General features: G+C 42.7%; 1 protein-coding gene across 1 annotated transcript in view; it reads left to right on the forward strand.

Moving 5' to 3' along the window:
• The window catches only part of nectin1b (nectin cell adhesion molecule 1b), a 137,941-nt gene extending 119,801 nt beyond the window's left edge, over window positions 1–18,140 (forward strand). Inside the window, exon 6 of the mRNA XM_036585399.1 lies at window positions 17,026–18,140. Coding sequence (XP_036441292.1) covers window positions 17,026–17,534 — 509 coding nt within the window. The 3' untranslated portion in view covers window positions 17,535–18,140. The remainder of the gene's footprint in view (window positions 1–17,025) is intronic.
• The last annotated feature ends 2,282 nt before the right edge of the window (window positions 18,141–20,422 follow it).

The raw sequence follows: 20,422 nt of genomic DNA on the forward strand, positions 1-20,422 counted from the left end.
TTGATTTAATTAAAAAAGTTCTGTTATTGTTAACACTAGCATTGCAAAGAGAAATCATGACTCCCACACAGTCTCCAGAGAAGCCTGTCTACTCGCATGGTTTTGTTTTATGATGGTAAACAGAATCAGGTACTGACCAGGGTGTGAATAGTTCTGCATTTGGATTAGTTACCGCACCACCTGGTGGAAAACCAACTTGGATAGGTGTACATTTATCCATCCTCCTCCCACAAACTCGGTCTTTCATAGCTCCTGCTGTAAGGTTGGACATGCTTTACAGAACACTGGCAAAAACTCCACTCGACCGGTAGAGAAATTGAGAACAACAAATTTTGTTAAAATACCTAAATACGGACTGTTTCAAATGATATTTATTTTATATGCATGTAAAAGGTCTAGAACTGGTGGCAAATCTATCACCATTACTCGGCTAACCTGCCCAGCTACAACAACAACATAGTCCATAGTCAGTGTAGCACTTTAAACTAGTAAACTCCATGTTATGTATCAAACTCTAACCTATAATTCAGTAGACTTAATGAGATTTTTGCCTTCTGTAAAGCTTGTCCAGCCAAGAGCAACTCAGTGGTCGGAAACTAGAGAATGGCTAACAAATCGTGTGTCCAGGAAAGGTGTTTCCACCTCACTCTCAGGACATGCGATCCTGATGAAGCGTCTTAATGTCGACTGACCACAAGCTCCTTTCAGCCGTGCGAGATGTGTTTGTCTTGCCTGTGTAACCCAGGTTTCAAATAAATGATTTAGAGGCACTAATAAAGCTGAGAAATCGATTTAAATAGTTTAAAATGGTTTATATTTTATAAGTATAATTTATTACAACATAACAAACAGGCACTAGTGGAATAAAATAATAAACTGAAACTATTAGAGGTAAACAAAGGAGAAATAAATAATAGAAATAATAGAAAAATATATATATTAAACATAAGATGAAATATAATAATAATTAAGGAAGAAACAGTCAGTAGTATTCCTGGGAAAGTCCACTGCGCAATTTACAATTTACACCTGCAATAAAATATAAACATACCGGATTGGATTCTGTGAGAGGGAAGTATGTTTTCATATATATGTATTTTATTTATTTTTTTTTTTTACTAAAATGGCCAAAATAACTGAGAATAAAAGAGTAGTGCTAATTAGCTTAGCGATCGCAACCATGTTGTAACTTAAGCTAAGCTAAGCTAAAGCTAAGCTAATCCTATCGAATGCAATGTGAACAGTGACTAAGCTAGGCTAAGCTAACGCTATTGAGTGTAAACTAGCAGCTAAGCTAACGCTATTGAGTGTAAACTAGCAGCTAAGCTAATGCTATCGAGTGTAAACCAGCGGCTAAGCTGACGCTATGGAGTGTAAACCAGCGGCTGAGCTGCTGCTGTCGAGAGTAAACCAGCGGCTGAGCTGACGCTGTCGAGTGTAAACCAGCGGCTGAGCTGTCGAGTGTAAACCAGCGGCTGAGCTGTAGCCGCGTGTGTATTTTAAAGGGAAAGTGGATCTATAATTCGAGTTTACAGACTCTGTTCTCATGTAAACAGGTCAGTTTTTTTTGGGACAAGACTGAATTCTGAACGTTCTTCACGTCGTCTGCTGGTGCTGCTGGAGCACCGAAGGGGACGAGACGGCGAGCCAAGCCCTGTTAAGGACCACACAACCAAACTTGAGTTCGAGTACCTTTTTGGTGGACTTTGTTCCACTGATAATAGTAAAAGATACTTACCTCAACCCGCCGAACCAAACGTAAACTGAACCTAGAACTAAATCATTATAAAAAGGTTACACTAATTGTATTCTTACCTGAGGACTGAATAACCAAACCTGAAATAGACAACAGAGGTGATTAGTATAGATCAATAACAGTGAGTGACACTTGGGTAATAAAAAAAAGGAAAGAGAAACCTGTGATGTTGCACTTTGAGTCAGTTGTACATTGTTTATTTGGGGAAGTTTCTGTACATTGATTTATTTCTTTTCATTTATTTTATTTCTGAAAGAAAAAGAATCTTTGCTATATTGAAGAAATCGGCATCATATTTTTTTCAATACAGTACATAAATTGTCATATATCTGGTCTCGTGTCTTTCGTGTCTCATGAGCGAACGTAACTGACCCATTGCTCATTTCAGCTTCTATACAGGTAACTCAATATGTGCCGTACACACCTGTCTAGAGCACTTCCAGTTACATCTGTCATGCCGACGCTGGTCTCGGTCTGACTGCTGTGGCACATAGAGCTGAAGCCATCCAACACCCGCCCCCAAACCCCCCCACCCCGCTATCGTGTGTCTGCTGCATTATTCAGGCCTCTGTAGGCCACGTCAGCGTCGTGTACATCATTAGACTCTCCGTGTCAGGACGCCTCCAGACCAGAGTCTTGAAAGGTGCGCAGCGGGGGTCCGAGCCGGCTGCCCCGCTGGTGAATATGACGTCCCAGGAGGCACCTGAGTGAGCATGCGGTCCACGCAAGGCTGATGGAGTGTGAAGCCAGGCTTGCGATCCTCTCTACGGGAAGCGGCTAGTGCTCGTCGGTTTCCTGCTAAGCTTCTGCCTCATTATCCAAATGAGACATTAGTATGGGGATCCGGATCCTCTGTGTCTCTCTCGCTTCCTCCCTCCCCTGTGTGGACTGAGCGAAGCGCCTCTGGAGAGAAACAGAGAGAGACTGCAGCGGGGAGGAGCCGATCTGAGCGGCATGGCGCACTGACAGCTTGTTCGAGTTTATCCTGCGGAGAGAGGGACGAGGTCGCTGCAGGGAGAGAGTAGCCACGGGTAGGGGGGGCTAGGCAGCACTGATCTATCCCAGCAGTCCCTGCACTCACCAGGCTTCCAGCTACGCAGTAGTCTCTGCCGGGTTGAATGGAAAGGCTGGACGGAGAGAGGAAGGATTTATAACACAAGGGTGTGGTAATGGACATAGGATGGACACCCAGCTAGGGCTGCAAAGATTTGTCGATTTGATGTAGGTTGTGGAAAAAATCGTTTTCTTTAAAACAAAAGCTCGCTGATGCTCTTTCTGTGCCATCATTCTGACAGACTGCAGTACACTACAGGAAGCGCAGGGGGCGACATGGCTTCTGTGGCTATGCTGAATCACAAAAAAGAGGAATGATGGCTGTGATAAAGTGGTGTTTCAATTAGTTGATAAAACGAATAATTGTTGATAGTTTAATTGTAGCTGTTCGCAAAGTGAACGCAGTTCACACAGTGAAGCGTCTTCTCTGACAGTGATCTCAGCATGACCCCCCCAACACACACACACACCCCCCCCACCTGCCCCATGGCACCATGCGTCCCTGCTGCGAGCGGCCGCCCTGGGGAGGGCGTATAAGTGGGTCAGACAGTAACCCTGGGTCAGTGCTGCAGTGATGATTCACTCATTACGCACAGCAGGGCGAAAAATAATCATCAGAGGAGACGAAAGCAGCCCAAAACAAGCTGAGCACTGCGGGTAAACAAACTACCTCTCTAATGCTCTCTCTGTTCTCCTCATCTTCTCTTCTCCTCTCTTCTCTTCTCTGCTCTTCTCTTCTCCTCTCTTCTCTTCTTCTCTTCTCCTCTCTTCTCTTCTCTGCTCTTCTCCTCTCTTCTGTTCTCTTCTGCTCTCTTCTTCTCTTCTCCTCTCTTCTCTTCTCTTCTCTTCTCTGCTCTTCTCTTCTCCTCTCTTCTGCTCTCTTCTTCTCTTCTCCTCTCTTCTCTTCTCTGCTCTTCTCTTCTGCTCTCTTCTTCTCTTCTCCTCTCTTCTCTTCTCTGCTCTTCTCTTCTCTTCTCTTCTGCTCTCTTCTTCTCTTCTCTGCTCTTCTCTTCTCTGCTCTGCTCTTCTCAGCTCTTCTTTTCTCTTCTCTGCTCTTCTCTGCTCTCTTCTTCTCCTCTCTTCTCCTCTCTTCTCTTCTCTTCTCTGCTTTTCTCTTCTGCTCTCTTCTTCTCTTCTCTGCTCTTCTCTTCTCTGCTCTTCTCTGCTCTCTTCTTCTCCTCTCTTCTCCTCTCTTCTCTTTTCTTCTCTTCTCCTCTCCTCTCCTCTCTTCTCTTCTTCTCTCTTCTCTTCCCTTCTCTTCTCTTCTCTTCTCTTCTCACCTCTTCTCTCCTCTTTTCCTGTCTTGACTCTTGTCTTCTCTCTTTCCACTGGTCTCATTTTGTCCCCTGTCCTCTCTTATTGATTCTTCTTGTCTTGCTTTGTCTCCTGTCCTCTTCAGTTCTCTCCTCTTGTCTCATTTTCTCTCTTCTCTTATCTCCCTTCCCCTTCTTTGTTTCCTCTCATCTCTACTCTTTCTCAGCTTGTCTACTGAGGGATTTCTCTTCTCTTCTCTTCTCTTCTCTTCTCTTCTCTTCTCTTCTCTTCTTTCCTCTCATCTTTTATGTCCTCTCCTCTTGTCTCAGTTTGTCTCTTGTCATCTCCCCTTGTCTCTTGTCTAGGCTTGTCTCCTCTCCTTCTCTTCTCTTCTTCTCTTTGTCTTTTCTCTTCTCTTTGCTCCCCTCTTCTATCCTCCCATCTCATTTTGTCCCCTCATCTCTTCACGTCTACTCTTCTCTCCTTTTTTCTTTCCAAGCCCTTTTTTTCCTTTCCTCTTGTCCCATTTTGTGTCCTCTCTTTTCCTCTCCTGTCTTTGTTTCTCCTGTTCTCTCCTCATCTCCTTCTGCCTCTTCCCATCTCTTCTCATCCCATCTCCTCGTCTCCTTTCTACTCATCTCCTCTCCTCTAATTTCCTCTCCTCTCATCTTTTCTGCTCTTGTCTCATCTCCTGTTGTCATCCAGTCAGAAGCTTTCTCTGTATTTCTCACAGAGACCTTCTCATCTGCCAACCCAAGTATTCGGTCTTTCATTATTTGACTCAAGCTCTCAAGCGTATCGGCTTAGAGGCACGACGGCGCTCCTTGCCTTGTATTCAACACGAGTGGCATGCGAGTGTCATTATAACCCACAGACCCTCCAATCCTCCATCAGCGAGCAAAATCTTTTGCTATGGTGAGAAAAATGCGATTAGGCCAGACGGTGCAAAATTCTTCCCATCCACACCCCCAGAGAGAGATGGACAGAGGCCCAGGGTGCCGGCACGAGTTCAGGTCGGAGCCTGGAATATGTCATCCACGCTTGATGTCATGATTTCCTCACTCTTCTCACTTATCTCCCCCAGAGCAGCCCGCACGCTGCTTTTCACACTAATTTCCATTCGCATTTCAGGTCTAAAGGTTGTAGTGGTGGTGGTGACATTTTATTCCTATTTACCCAAAGCTGAACACCGTAGGAAGAGGCGAGGGAACGGAGCGATAGCACTTAAAGAGCCGGTAAAGCCCAGATAGAAGAACAAAGGAGAGGTGCAGACAGAGCTTCTTGGTGGAGAGGGACGCTCGCTAAATTGTAGTTGCCGATTAGGTTTTATTCTTTGTGGCAGCATCGCATTTCTGTGAGTTTCTGAACCCCCGGCAAATCCAGGCAAGAGAGGAAATGTGTATCTCTCTCTCTCCCGAATCACTAAACGAAGCCTCTCTCTTTGTTCCCGTTCTAGTGCTCTTGTGATGTCGCGTTTTCTACTTCCTGTCATTTCTCTTCTCGTCTTTTTTTTCTCCCTCTCACAAACAGAAGAGGTGTTATATCTCTCTTTGTTTCAGTGCCTTTTCAGAGAGGGTTTTGTGTCTCTGTTTCATTTGTTTCTGTCGAGGTATTTTGCTTCTCCTCAGCAGGCCCCTCTGAGCTCTGCTTTTTCAGAGCTTTTTCCGTGCGATGCTGTTAGATGATAGGAATGTGTAAGTTTGGCTTGCATCTGCACTGCTTGTGCAGGCAAGTCCTTCTCCCAGAGGCCTTTACTACAGCCCAACCTCACCCTGAAACCAGTCACTGACAGATTATTATGTACATGCGTACAGACTATCACATGCTCACAAGTCACATTAAAGCTCATTGCCACATATGCATAACAGTGGCGTAACCAGAATTTAATTTCTGGGCGGGCTGGTTACAGTTTGGGGGGAAGATAGAAAGCATTAAGTCTCAGAAACAGGCGGACAACCTCCAATTAGCTAACTCGCATACCTTATTGTAGCTTTTTAAACGCAACACACGATTCCTGACCTTGCATTTAACTGCCTAGTTACAATAACAGCTAACAGCATGGCGGGTATTGATTAATTAGCCAGATTCCTGCCTTTTTACAGCACTAGGCGTAGATGTCTACAACAAAATGTCAAGGACTGCAGTTTTCTCACCTTTTTCCTGTAGCATTGAGCCTTGTTTCATTACCAAGGTCAACTTTACTACTTACCTAGCTCCCTAATTAGGTAAGTAGTAGACTGTGCTAGGAATTAGCACCATTCAGCAATGTTGATACAACCTACAGAAGCAGTCAAGTAGGCTAATATAATGTATACACGTTGCCGTTTGGCGTTCTTTGGCTCCATTGTGACCGAAGACAGGAAGCAGCCATGTGAACTTATCCATGGTGTTAGTGGCTGCTAATAGCTGATGACCTAATCACCACCAAAAGCGTTGTCACCAAACTTTCATTTGTTTAAGATGAAAATGAGGCACAAGGATGCAAAAACTGTATTATACTCTATAAAAGTATGCAAATGCCATACTGTGGTCAAATGACATCGCATTTTTTGCTAATTTTATTTGCTAAGTTTAACATATTGGGGAAATAAAAAATAAAGTGTGCTAGAACTTTTGGACTTGTTTTCAAGTAGAGAATTAACAAATAACTATCTATCTATATGCAGCCTTAAAAGTCATTTACACATAAATTCACAGCTACATCTGTACCTATACACTAACTACATACATACTACCATCTATACACACATGCACATGGACGCAGCCCTGCAAGCATGTACACAAACGCTGAACATACAAACATATACTCACACAGTCACGTACACCAGGGGCCTGTTTCACACAGCAGGATTTCTTGTTTAGCCAGCTAACTTTAAGATTTCTCATAACGGTGGGTCACTTTTTACTGGCGTATATCACCATGGCAACTTAATCTGCACACGTACCTGCTTCAGGGCATGCTAAGTTTGGGATTTAGGATCATGAGGCGCTCTTGGACCAATCAGGTCTGATCAACTTGGACTCCTTTGGTCAGGTCACCTTTGTAGCGTCGCTGAAGAATAGTATGAGGAAACAAATCATAGAACATAGACGAGCAGAACTTTCACTATCAAAACAAAACCTTGTTCCTCCATTTTTGTCAGTTTTTACTTTTTTTGCATAATTTGAAAACTCCAGTTTCCCTTTACGCTGGGTGAAAATTTCACAATGGACCGACAGAAATGGTTCAAAATTACTTTGGAAAAAGAAAATTTGTTAGATTAACTTCTGTAAAGTTAGGGAGGCTGTATCCTTCTCCTGTAGAGCTAACATTTTAGAGATAAGACATTTGCAGCGATGTATTACTCCAGTAAGCACGAACACTGAGCAGCATTGCTTTTTAACATTATAAACATCATAATATTACAACATTATTTGTCCTCCTTTGAAAAATCAGCAGCTGGACTCCTTTTGTTTCACATGAATGGCTTTTCACGGCTTGAGTATCTCAGCCTGAGTCAGCAGAGAAAGTTGTTAACTTCCATTTTAAAATGAGTTAAACGCAGTTTCTTTCATTGGGTTTTGTGGAACTGAAACTTAGTCAGGAGCCCTGAATCTGAGCTGAGTGTACTTTGTGAATCAGGCCTCAGGACTCGCCACTCTATACAGGCCTGTACACAGGCAGACAAACACACACAGCCTGTTTTTCTCCCTTGTCTCATGGCACTCCAGTAATATTAATGACAGATAAATCCAGAGGTGACATCTCCCATCTCACATTGCACAAAGAAATACACAGTGAGGTCATAAAGCCCAGCGACGCCCAGAAAAGAAATATGATATTTGGATTTATGATGGTGATGACACCACCTCGACAGCTGACTGATGCGGCGAGGCTTTATTTTGTTGGTTGACATAAATGGCAGTTTATGTTAATTGCTGTCAGTCGCTGGGTTCAAGGTACAGGATGTAGGCTTTATTACGGTCAGGAAGCATTATGTGGTCATAGGAAATCGCTTGGAATCATTACGATGAGAGGCGCTGGCTGACATTTATCGCTGTAGCTCTCGTCATTCTTGCCCGAGCGGCTTTTCAGTAGCTCTACCCCTTATCCGTGTCTTGCAAAAGTCATAAAAATGCTAGAGAAATGAGAAAAAAACAGAAAGCCAGGCTGTGATAGATTGAGCTGTGTCCTACGTGCAGTTTTAGGCTGTTCCTGTAAGGCAAGATATTAGTCACACGTCCTTATCTCATTGTTAGTACTTGTGAGGGAGATATTAGACCTGACATCATACACTGCCGAAAGACATACGCTATATTAGATCTGCTGTTGAGAGAGCAGGCGCGGCTCTTATTTTAAACAATAAATCATGCATGCACCATAAAGTAGACTTTAAATGTGGAAAAAAATACGGGGGGAAAAAAAAACTCAAAATGATTAGCAAAAAGAAAGCATCTTGGCAGGCACTCATACAGGCCTGCGATTCGGCCTGCCACATATTATAAATCTATCATGCCACGGGATTGAATTATAACGCATGTTGCCACCTATTAATCTCAATGGGTCCTGCGTGGCTGTCGCAACTCAAGGTAACCTCACTATCTGCATATTCCCAGAGGCTTGTTAATAGGCGGTATCTTTTGTTTTGCGGAACCGCACCGGGGGCAGCTGGCAAGGAGCTTTGAGTCGTGCTTTATCTGCCTGCTGGCAGGTGTTGCCGTTAGCGACAAGGCGTCGAACACTTCCCCCTAGCCCCCCTACTCCACCCCCCCCTCCACTACCCTCACCGCGCTTCTGTCAGCTACTGTAAACGCTTAGCCCCCCCACACCCCCCCCCCACCCCCGCCGCCCCTGCACCCCCGCCTTCATTAGAAACCCGATCCACCATTTTATTAGCGGTGTAGAGCTAAAATGATTAACTTGTGACATAACCACCGCAATTGACAACAGGCCCACGCGTTTCATAGGAAAGCAGAAGCGCAGATTTTCCAAGGAACCTTCAGAGCTCCTGTTCCCACCACAAATACCCGAGGCTGAATACGGTTCTCGCCCAGTGTATAGAATATGACATTGCTGCCATAGAACGTCTTCAAGTCAAGGCACATCAGGCAGGGTGGGATTCACATGCGGAAACAAACATATGAGAGTTGCTAAGAAAAGAAGTGTCTTCCTGGAAAAAAGCAGGCTTCCCATTTACTGATGAGACGAGGAGGCTGGAAATCCCGCTGTGAGGTTTTGTTTCTGTACCCGTCCCTCATCCGTCACTTTAATTTCAACTGTGAGCAAATATTCCATCACACAACATGTTCATACAAGTCACATAGCCCTCGTTCCTGAGCCAGGGACATCAAAATAACCGTCTTGCTCAACAGGGACACATGTCGTTGATTATCTCTGACATTGTGAGTTTCATGGAGCTCCTATATCCTGGGGGTTGTAAAACGGTGAGAGACACAGGTTTCTCAAGCCATTATTAACCTCTTTTTACAGTTGCGTTAAGTGCAATTTCCACCTGTTTTGGAGGTCTGTCAGTTGAGCTATGCATTGTTTTCTTCAGTAACATTGGTGGAATGTAAGTGTTTCAATGCTTATTTTTATTTAAGATTGTTTTATATGAAGAAAACTGCAATTCCACTGTTTTATCTCAGGACAGCCATCTTTGAGGAAAGGGCTGAATTGTTTTTACAGCAGGAGGACCTCATCTGATAACAGAGTCATGTGAAAAAAAAATTGCATTTGATTATGTTAATTAAAAGTATGAGCCAATTTCCATTCTGCTGGCGAAATGGATGCTATGGGGGTCTGAAAAATTAGGTTAAGGCTAATTTATACAACTGCAGTGATGTCATGTAAATATATTTGTGCAGAGATAAAGAGAAGGGGTTTATTATAACTAATATACACACCATTTCAGCATGATTTGTGTCAAACAAGTACTGATTAAAGACGTAACTAAACAAAATACAGCGCAATCAAACAAATATCTTCTATTAGGGGCATCACAGTAAAAAAAATTGCCTTCTCTGATCCAGTTCAAGTACCTTAATTTTCGAGTACAGATCCAGTGTTTGTATTTTCATAGGTAACCATTTAAATAAGGTATTGTTGCTGCCAAAGAAACAATCTCCATTTTTTTTCTACAATATTGACCTTTACATTGTGTGAAAAATTTATGATGAATGGACTGAAATTCCAAAATTGCTTGGAATAAAATCTCTTTGCATTAATTTACATAAAAATTAAAGATAAAGTTTTTAAAGTTTTTTAAGGTTAAATAAAGTTTTTGCCGTCCCCTGTAAAGTTACTATTTATATGCTAATTAACACTAAAGTAAAATCATTTTGTATTTGGTATGTGCATAAAGTGACATTCAGGACTAAAGTTTTGTTTTATGGCCTACTTTTTCAAATTGGATATTTTATTTTATTCAAAATCGATTATTGTTTAGTTTGACTCACTTTTCTGCCAGGAAGACGCCTTTATGAGAAAGACACTTCTTTTCTTAGCAGCTCTCAGAGCACGACTGCAGTAGCTTTGTCTCGGTTTTGAACCATAAAAGGCCCAGCAGTGCCTCCAGTAAAACAGAGCATTTCCACAACGGTTTGGTTTTATCCAGTTGTGACTGAAGAGTGAAAGATATTTCAGGAGTATTTTTGTGTATATATATACATATATATGGTTTTGCCAGCATTTTGCTGCAGTAAACGTCTGAAAATAGACTCAAACCATAATAGTTGTGCACTCACGTCTTTTTTTTCATGTTTTGAGGAAAGGGGCTCAAAAATCTGGGCTCCACACTGCTTCAGTATCTTCTGATAAGGTGCCTCACTGCTTCAGGTTGTGGATATTGTCCATTTAAGCAGCCTCTATGACAACAGCATCAATAGAGCCCAAAAATAGGTTTTAATATAGCTGAAACCAGACTGATTAGCATATCCCTGCACCAGCCCCTTTCCTCTGGACTGGGTCGGGACATCACTGTCTTCTTTACCACATCCAGTATATTACTATAATTTATTCTCTCTACTACAGTCCAACCCTGCAGGACTTCTCCCCTGGTTTTATTTCCTTTTTGGTGTCATAATTGTGCACATATTTACGTTCAAAAGGCTTGTGAGTAGCTCAGTCTTGTAAGCAATGGGCCCACCATCAGGAGATCATGAGATCAGTCATCGGCCTCGTTCTCTCTGGGTGGGTAGAATGGCCCCCTCTCTCCCCCATATACCCAGCATGATGCTAATCAATGTGGGTGTCCATTAGCTGACGTAAAAGAATTGGAAGTTAGGGTTCTCCTCGAAGCTCATTGAGCTGACCAGTGATGTTCTAATGGCAACAGTTTGAAAAGGTGTGGTGTCACCTGCTCACCTTCACCCTCCCAGCATGGCAACATCATGCTATAGAGGGGTATTTAGTCAGGGGGTGGAACTGGCTATGACTATGAGTTGAGGGGAAAAATGGTCCAAGAAAACGATGTTAGATCACATACTGTTATGAATTTGACGCAACATTGTGCTCGTCTCTGGCCTGTGAGGTTAACGGCTTGGATGAAGAGTTTTTCCAAAGCCCACTGCTGCCTCAATGTGCCCATTCATGGAGACACCTGATCTCTTTCACTGCCCCGTAAGGAAGCTGTTTCCTCCTTTTGAAAGGAGCTGCGGTGGTCTTATTTATATCGCCCATTCTGCACTTTTGAGGGGTCCATGTGGTCAGGGTCTCTTTTTCTCTGCAATAGCCATGAATATGGAGCGGACGCACAAGGATGCCTCGGCACGATAGAGATAGAAAAGAAGAGAGAGAGACAGACAGAGCATGAGAAAGCGAGACAGACAGCGAGAGAGTGAGGGGGAGAAGCAATTAGAATGATGAATGCTGGGAAAGCGCGCAGATGCTGATGGAGGGGTGCACTGAAGGGAGGAAGACTGAATTAAAAGAGGAAGCCTACTTTCCTTTAAACTCCTTAGTCGTCTTGCTCTCTTTCTCTCTCTATTTCTCTCTCTCTCGCCAAAGGTGACCCCTGCCTGCTCTCTCAGTCATGTAGGTAATGAAGCCCCTCAGTCTCTTCTAATCCCATTAGGGGCCAGATTAAAACCTGGGAGCTGATATCTGAGAGACTGGCCAGCAGCACTGCTGGAAAAGGCCTCTGCACCTCTGCACAAGCATCAGAAACAGAGGCAGGAGGTGGGCAAGGAGCACACAACAAAATCAGGTTCCTCTGGTTCAGCTGGCCTGAGCTTTGAGAGACGGACTCTTTCAGTAATTAAGCTTAAGGAACCAAGCAGGACTTCCAAAGGCAGACGGTTCCTGGCCCCTCAGATACGAGAGCAGTCTCCAGTAGCACTGGCCCCCTTTTCTTCCCAGCGTTTATCATTTAGCTAATGAGAAAGCTACTGTAATTGGGTATAATGGCTTAATAGAGTTAAGAGTAAAATGCACTCTTTCAAAGCCCATTATTAGCCCAGCGTTCAGTGGATATCTTTTTTGTCTCTATCTTGCTTTCCTGTCATAACAGCTAATTAAAAAAAAAGAAAAAACTCTATTCATTTGCCAGTAGCAAGATCTTCGGTTTGTGGGTATGAGCATGTATGTGCCTGTGTGAGTTTCATTCATTTTCAGTCCTGCCTTGGAAGGAAAACCAGATAAAAATGTAGTTTAGGAGTTGAGAATAGGATTAAGTATAAGATTAGGGATTAGCCCTGGAAAAATCTTATTATATAGGTAGACGTATTCTTGCAGTCATGACAAAACCTTTCATCTCCAGAATTACCTTCATAATCAGGAATCAGCACCCTTACTTTAACGTGTTAACATAATGAGAATTTAGGTTTTGTACCAATTCTGTTGTCCGTTCATAACAGTGATGTCATATATAGCATTGCGCAAAAGCTGTGGATCGGCTTTCATTTGCTTAATTTCCAGTCAGGACAGCCATTAAGTACAATGTTATGCAATGTTTATGAAGAAAACATTGTATAATAATACATATAATACAGATATAATATATTATATATTAGTTTTGTGACATTTGCTTTCAGTTTTTCAGAGAAATCAGCAGGATATTTCTTCCACACCTCCAAAGTTCAGTCTTAGAAGTTGGTTGCATTTCCTTTTCCCGGTAACGACTTCCTGACAGCTGCACATCCTTTCAGACCCATACAGTTCAGTTTTCTTCTCACCGTTTAAAGATGAAGAAACACCTGTGGGTTTTTTAAGATCTGAAGCTTGGTTTTCTCTCAAAGATGAAAGCTTTTAGTGCTGTTTATCTGATGGTGACGCCAGGGTTTCATGGCGTCACCATCAGATAGAGTCCAATGGAGTCCAATTTTCTCTATATTTTTAGTTTATTTTTAAGCTTCAGTTTTGGAAACTCTTTTTTCATTTATTTTCCTTTGTACTTAGTGGCCGTTTTGACCGGAAGTTAAGTAAAGAAACAATGGTTTGCACATTATTTTAGCCTCCAGTTCAGGACCCCAGTAGGACCCCATTGCCTGATACTGTATAAATCAAACCTGTGTGAGGGTTTTTGTTTTTCAGTCATGACACTGTTAGTAAGTACTCTGGAAAAGCAACGTGATGAATTCAATCTTTTCTCTTGCGATGCTTCACGGGCTGTCTGAGGTTTCCAGTGAGAGATATCTGAGCAGCTCGGCGCACGTGGGGTTCCGATGAGTTCTCATCGAGAGATCCAGAACAGAGACCTCATTAAGCCGCCTGTTACGGCCAGAATATGTCAAGAGCAGTTCACCCTGACAGCCTCATTACCTACCGTATTCAATAATCCTCTGTCACATGAGCCACCCTTGCAGCTCCGTACAGATATGTGGGGTGACCTATTCGCCACCATATTCCATTAACATATGCAAATGACTTCAGCTCCAATCAGGAAATGTGACAAAGTGGCCCCGGTGAACGTCATTCCGCAGTGTCCCGGCTAATAGAGCGGTGCACTGGAATTTTGGCGGCGGTGGACAACATATAGTGTTTTTGTGCCCTCGAGGCAGAAGCTGGTGGTGCTCTGCTGAATCCTTAATGACGGCGTCCCCACTGTTTTGTAGACGTCTCTCATTCTTTCCACTGGGGAGATGCAGTGAAGGCAAATGCGCTTCTATGCTAGGCTTGTTTATAGGGGTGTGTTTGTGTTTGTGCTTGTTTTTGTTTTTCAGGGCTGACTCTGTTAGAAAACCAGAGGAAAAACAGGCATAATGACAAAATGGTCCTGATACTGTAAAGTGCTTTTGCGTTAAGGCCCTATTCTGAGAGGAGAGCTAATGCTTGAAATGCATCAATTTTATATACAGAAGCAGCTACAATTGTTTGCATTGCATGTCCTGCTTTTGTGCTTTTTCTCCATATACCTTCAATGTGCATGAGTCAACAAAGCATTTTGAAAGGTTAACTTATGCACGCAAAAAAAAAAAAAAACTGTTGTTCATGCATCTGGAATAGAATGAAAGTGATGTTATTTTTAGCGCGGCGCTTCATTTGCTGCCTTTTAATAAAAACTGTGGCCTCGTTTGATGATCCATTTTTCTACATTGGCAGCACAATGCAGATCATTGGTTCATGACAAAAGACTTGTGTTTTTGCGGGTTGTCAGAAATGCCGGCTGCTATTTTCAAAGCCAGGTGTGAATCTGGGAGCGACTCTGATTAATATGCACCAGTGTGCTTTGCGATCAGTCCCTCAGACGTGGCTCACGCTTTGTAAGGTTAAATTTAGCTTTAATACTAAAAGCATAGATGAATGATCAGGAGCAGAATGATAAATTCTGGTAATGGCACTGACTTACAGTCAACATAGTGGTGCTGAGCGGTGTGGGAGACGTTGCTGCTGTGGTATTGGTAGTTACTGTATATAAAATATACGGTAACACTTTATTTTAAGGTCTTTAAAGTTCTTAAGAAGAGCAGAACCGTATAATTTATCAGCAAGCTTAGAAATGTGGTATAAATGTACTTATATAATGTGCTTGTTGATTTGAGTTAAATATGAATTACTTGTCATGACTCAGTTGCAAGCGCACTTTGTGACATGTTAACGAATGTAATGATGATCTGAATTCACAGTAGTTAAACATGGCTGAAAATGCTAGTAAATGGTGGCATTTCAGTTGTAAGCACACTTGTACATGATATGTGTTCTGAATATGTTTGCATGTCCTGGCTGTCAGAGGATTTCACTGTGATTAGTAGGTCACTGTGTTTGAAAGTGTATAAGAGTATTTAAGAGCAAGTCAAATGAGCTAAAGACTGAAAAGTACCTGAAAAAGTCATTCATCAGCTTTTAACAATGTCAGTGAAACACAAGGTCACATTAGTCATTTAGTATAAAAGGGATAAAGCCGTCCAGATGATGGTGGAAGAGGAGCTTACAAATGTTTACAGATTACTTAAAATAGTGTGCAAATGATAAAATACATTTGAAAGATTTATTCATGAATTTGCAAGCTCATGACCGAAGTGGAACATACTCATACATAATTATCAATACCTGCTTAAAGATGAGCTGGAAGTAGCTTTCAAAGAAACAGCTCCATTTAAAAGATCTTTGAAGAATTGAAGACCCAGCTAAATTAGAACTTCTTCATTCTTAATATGTAATATATAATAATACACTGTCAGAAATAAAGGTACTAAACTGTCTCTGAGTCAGTGCCCCTCTTGTCTCTGGGGTGGAACCCTCAAGGGTCCATCTCAGTACCTTTAGTCAGGGAACATAACTGAACCATAATCCACTGAAATGATATTGTCTAAGCTGTACTGACTCCACACACCCCGTCTCGTCTCCAGGCCTTTATTTTACTGTTCTGTTTTGAAAACATTCGGTTATGAAAAGGTACAAATACAAAGTTTTCACCTGGAAACATTTATTAAAGGTTCACAATCAGACCTTAAAAGCACTGTAGTACTTTTGAAGGTACATTTACAGTGTTTGTACCTTGATGAATGAAAAATGTACCTGAACAGAACCTTTATTTCTATCAGTGTATGATTCTATAATATAATAATATAAATAATAATAATTGCAGGTCAAAAATTGACATTAGATCCCATTTGTTACTGTAAACTGTATTGTAACATATTGTAAAATTACAGCATTCAAGCATCCACAGTTTATGAAATGTGACCATTTACTAGCATTAATTGCCACATATTTGGTTATTGTGAATTCAGAAAAGGATCCCAGTTCAAACTCCTTGATTAAACTCTCTTAACATTTCAAATGCCAGCAACTGAGAGATTACAGTTCATTAACGTTTAACTAATTGATTAGTTGTAAATGTAAATGATTAATAAACGAATTAAGAGAAGACCTTATTAACACATCAAATAAAGGCATTTTTAAGACATTTTTAAGCTTAAAAATGATATGTTACTATTTACTTGGACATTATTACATGTTTGCTAATAGTTAAGTTTTGTGCTGCTTTGTTTTGGCAAATGTCTTTAAAGCAGATGGTGGTAGGTTTGACTGTAGGGCGAGTTTGTTGTGGGTGGTCAGTGTTTAAAAGTCGTTTGCTCTGCTTATAGTTTGAAGTGACTGTTGCTTTGCTGTGTCAAGGGCGTCTCATGGGTCTGGTTTGCATGGTCGGGGCTTTGGGTGGTGTGGGAGGTCTTTGGGAGGTGTGGGAGGGCTTTGGGGCAGGGGCATCTTTTGTTTTTGCTATTTGAAGGACTTCTCCTATGTCTGGGTTGCATGGGTAGAGTTTGGGAGAATGTGGGTGGGGTTTTGAATAAGTGGGCAGGGCGACTCCTTTTGCTATGTGAATGTCATTCTGGGGTCTTGGTTGCATGAGTGTGCTTTATATAATATGGCTGGGGTTTGGTGATGTGGGCGGGGGCACCGTTTCCTGTTTTCCCCGTGTTGCCTTCCTTTCCCTCTGTCCCTTTTCCTTCATCAAAAAAAGAGCACCTGCACTTATGCACCTCCTTTCCCACCAGAGCACTGACACACTCTCCCCTTCCATATGTCTTTTCCTACCCAGAATTCCCTATCCACCCGTTTCCTGATGGCCGTGAGATCCCGCAGGAGCAGAGCAGCTCGGGTGCCGCTATCGGGGGTGCCGTAGGGGGCGTGGTCCTGCTGGCAGGCGGCGCCGCTCTGCTCTTCTTCTTCCTGCGGCGCCGCCAGCGCACCTTCAAGGGCGACTACAGCACCAAGAAGCATGTTTTCGGCAACGGCTACAGCAAGGCTGGTGGCCTACCCGCCCACCCGCCCGCGCCCAAGAGCCTGCAGTACCCAGACGACTCGGATGACGAGAAGAAGCCGGCTCAGATCGGCGGCGGGCCCGGTGGCTTCGAGGCCGGGGAGCGAGACTTCGACGGCAACTCGGAGGACCTGAAGCGGCCCTACTTCACGGTGGACGAGGGCGAGAGCCGCGACTACAACGAACGGACTCTCTCCTTCCAGTACGAGCCCGAGGCCGAAATCACCGACGACATGGTGTCCCAGACCGACGGCTCCGTCATTTCAAAGAAAGAGTGGTACGTGTAGCGTGGCATGCACGACGACAGCGACGACGACAAAAAGAAAAAAAAAAACGAGAGAAAAGAATCAACAGATCTTACGCTCCTTCCTGCATCTGACCACACCCCTTCACAACACACCTCCATCACTAGAAAGCCCCTCCCTCCCTCCATCCGTTCGTACGTCCACTCCATCTCCCTCACTCCTTCCACCCGGCAACCCTCCGCCCCCATCCGAGCCCATCTGACCGAACATTAGAGAAAAATGCTTTGTAAAAACACGTCAACATCCTGATATACACACACGCTACTAGGTTAACCTGCTACGTCAGCGAAAAAGAGGCGTGGTCATTTGACTGATGCCAATCGCCATTGACTCTTAAAAGCCGTACAGGCTGGTTGCTTGAAAATTTTATGGTGTATTATTATTTTTTCCTTCGGTCTTCTTTTGTTTGAAGTTATTCTAAATGTATTAAATGTATAAAAAGAGACTTTGTAACTGTTTTAGGATCGGGTGTTTCTCATCTTGTGAAAGTCCTACACTGGATGTATGATACTTAATTTTTTTTTATTTGTTTTAATCTCATTACCGTTGTTTTTACATTTATGATTGCTCTTTTTTCCTTTTTAATAATATCCTAAATGGGGTGTCGGTTATCTGAAACTGTGGAGGTTAAAATATTAGAAATCCTCTTATGTAAATGGATAGTTACAAGATATGTGGTCAGTTGTTTCAGAGTGAAATTAGACAGCCGTTTCGTCTTAGAGGTTTGATCTCTGTAGTGCAGCCCACGTCTTTCTCCCCTCAGCCAATAGGGCATGGAGCCAGAGGCCAGGGTCAGTGAGTGGGTGGAGTTTAAAAGATGCAGCATCTTAGCCTGCTGTGGAATTAACCTTTCTGGGCTGAAACAGAGAGAACGGTTAGGGGGAAAAGCACACGAGTCCCTGACTAATCTCCGAAGCATGTCGATGATAGGATTGATTCTAATAGCCCATGGTGAGGTTTGCTCGGCTCGACGCTGAAAGCTGAGGGGCGTGGCTCCGGTTTTAGCCATATGCACACTGTACTCAGGCAGAACAGGCATAGACAGATGTACAGAGCCAGCCTCCTGGCTACTAAACTCCTAGCACTAATACAGACGGGGACGGGCCAGTTTATCCTTCGAACATCACTCGTCCTTCCTGTCAGCATGTGGGGCGTCATGTCCAGTATTTGCTTTAACAAAGCCAATTTCTGTTAACAGATCCAAACCTGTGTGAAAATGTCTCTTAACGGGGACTAGGCTTGTTTGTCCAATTGTTTGTGAGGTAATCGATGCTCTAGAGAAGGGAATACGCTTGACGTTGTAAATATTAAGAGTATGGCTCAGTAATATTTTGTCACATGCATATATGTCCTCGAACACACAGCAACCTGTTCAGATGCTTCGGATGGACATATTGGAGTGGAATATTGAAAATAAAGCCTTGTGAACGAGGAAAACACATCAATAACACATCGAAACATGCTCAAAACTGAAATCGAAGGGTTGAAAACTCTCCATCCATGGTGTTCTGCTTGTTCCTTTTTTTGTTTTTATTCAACATCAGAACGAGGTGAGTCCTCCTGCTCAAAAACACTGCCACCACCACAGATGGGTATGAAACCACGAGGCCGCGTGCCGCCGGATTATCTGAACCACTGTCTCTGCTGCCAGTTACTGGGGTTCACAGCGTTATTTTTGCCTGCAAGCAGAGAAATTGTTGTTTGTGGAAAGGGAGAACAAAGAGTCATCAAGCTCATCAATGGACATCAATCGACACACCTGGCAGCCTGATAAGTTACAAATATGTAAGCCTTATTTTCATATATGTATTGTTGTTTTTGTTTTTTTTTTTGGCATGTATGAGTGAGTGAGCGCGTTAATGTATTTTTTTATTTTTATTTTTTAGTTTTGGTCTTTGTTTCTCTGTTTGCATTTAGCCAGAGCTGTGGTCTTTTCTGTGATTCTGTTATGTTGGCTCTTCACAGTAAAAGGCTTGCCAGCATGATGGGGCATTGGGATTTACCGTCGGTGAATTGTCGGGCACTAGGCCCACTCCGCTAACGCAATTTTATTTCCACAGACAATAACATTTCTAACGACGTATTCATTGCTCTCCAAACCCCTCAAAAATGCGTTTGAATTTATCACTGCCTGTCAGTGAAATGCTTAACTCCCCTGCCTCTGCAAGATGAAATCTCATAGACAATCCATGGGTTCTTGTAAGATAATGGGGCCAAATGATTGCCACTCATCGTTTCCTGATGGAAAAGGGCAAATCTGTGCTAGCATTAGATTAACACCTTCGCTGTTTGGGCAAAACAAAAGAAAAACAAAACAAGCAAACAAAAAAAATGTGATGACTAACTGTTGAATTGTTTATTTGTTGTTTCTTTTTAATGAACAACTTTAGCTCAATAGTTCTACAAACATGGCAGTGCCTATGATGTACGTGAGATGTATTTTTCTTTTCTAAAGAAAGGTCTAAAAAATTGTACAGAATCTTTGCTCAGAAATGTTTGTCCTCTCCATGCTGTGTATAATAGGTTCGTTTTTACAGATGCTAAAGATCCTGGGTGAACACTCTTAAACACTTCAAAAAAAGGTTCCTGAACTAAAGTTCTTGGCTTCAAAAACTTAACACAGAAAAATTGAAATATTCTACAGGAAACCACAGGTGGTTCCGCTCCAATGGACCTTTATTTTTAAGAGAGTATTTGATCCCGCTAGTTGAAGTTGGAAGATACACACATACAGTACTGTGCAAAAGTCAGAGACCACCCATCAGTTTGTTTAATTTTCAGTCCAGGTGGCCATTCAGGACATTTTTCAGGAGATGCTTATGAGAAGATTAGATAGAAAATAATCCACTTGTATAAGGAAGAGGAAAGTC

This window comes from Colossoma macropomum, unplaced genomic scaffold (assembly GCF_904425465.1).
Source record: "Colossoma macropomum unplaced genomic scaffold, Colossoma_macropomum, whole genome shotgun sequence".
NCBI classification, from domain to species: Eukaryota; Metazoa; Chordata; class Actinopteri; order Characiformes; family Serrasalmidae; genus Colossoma; species Colossoma macropomum.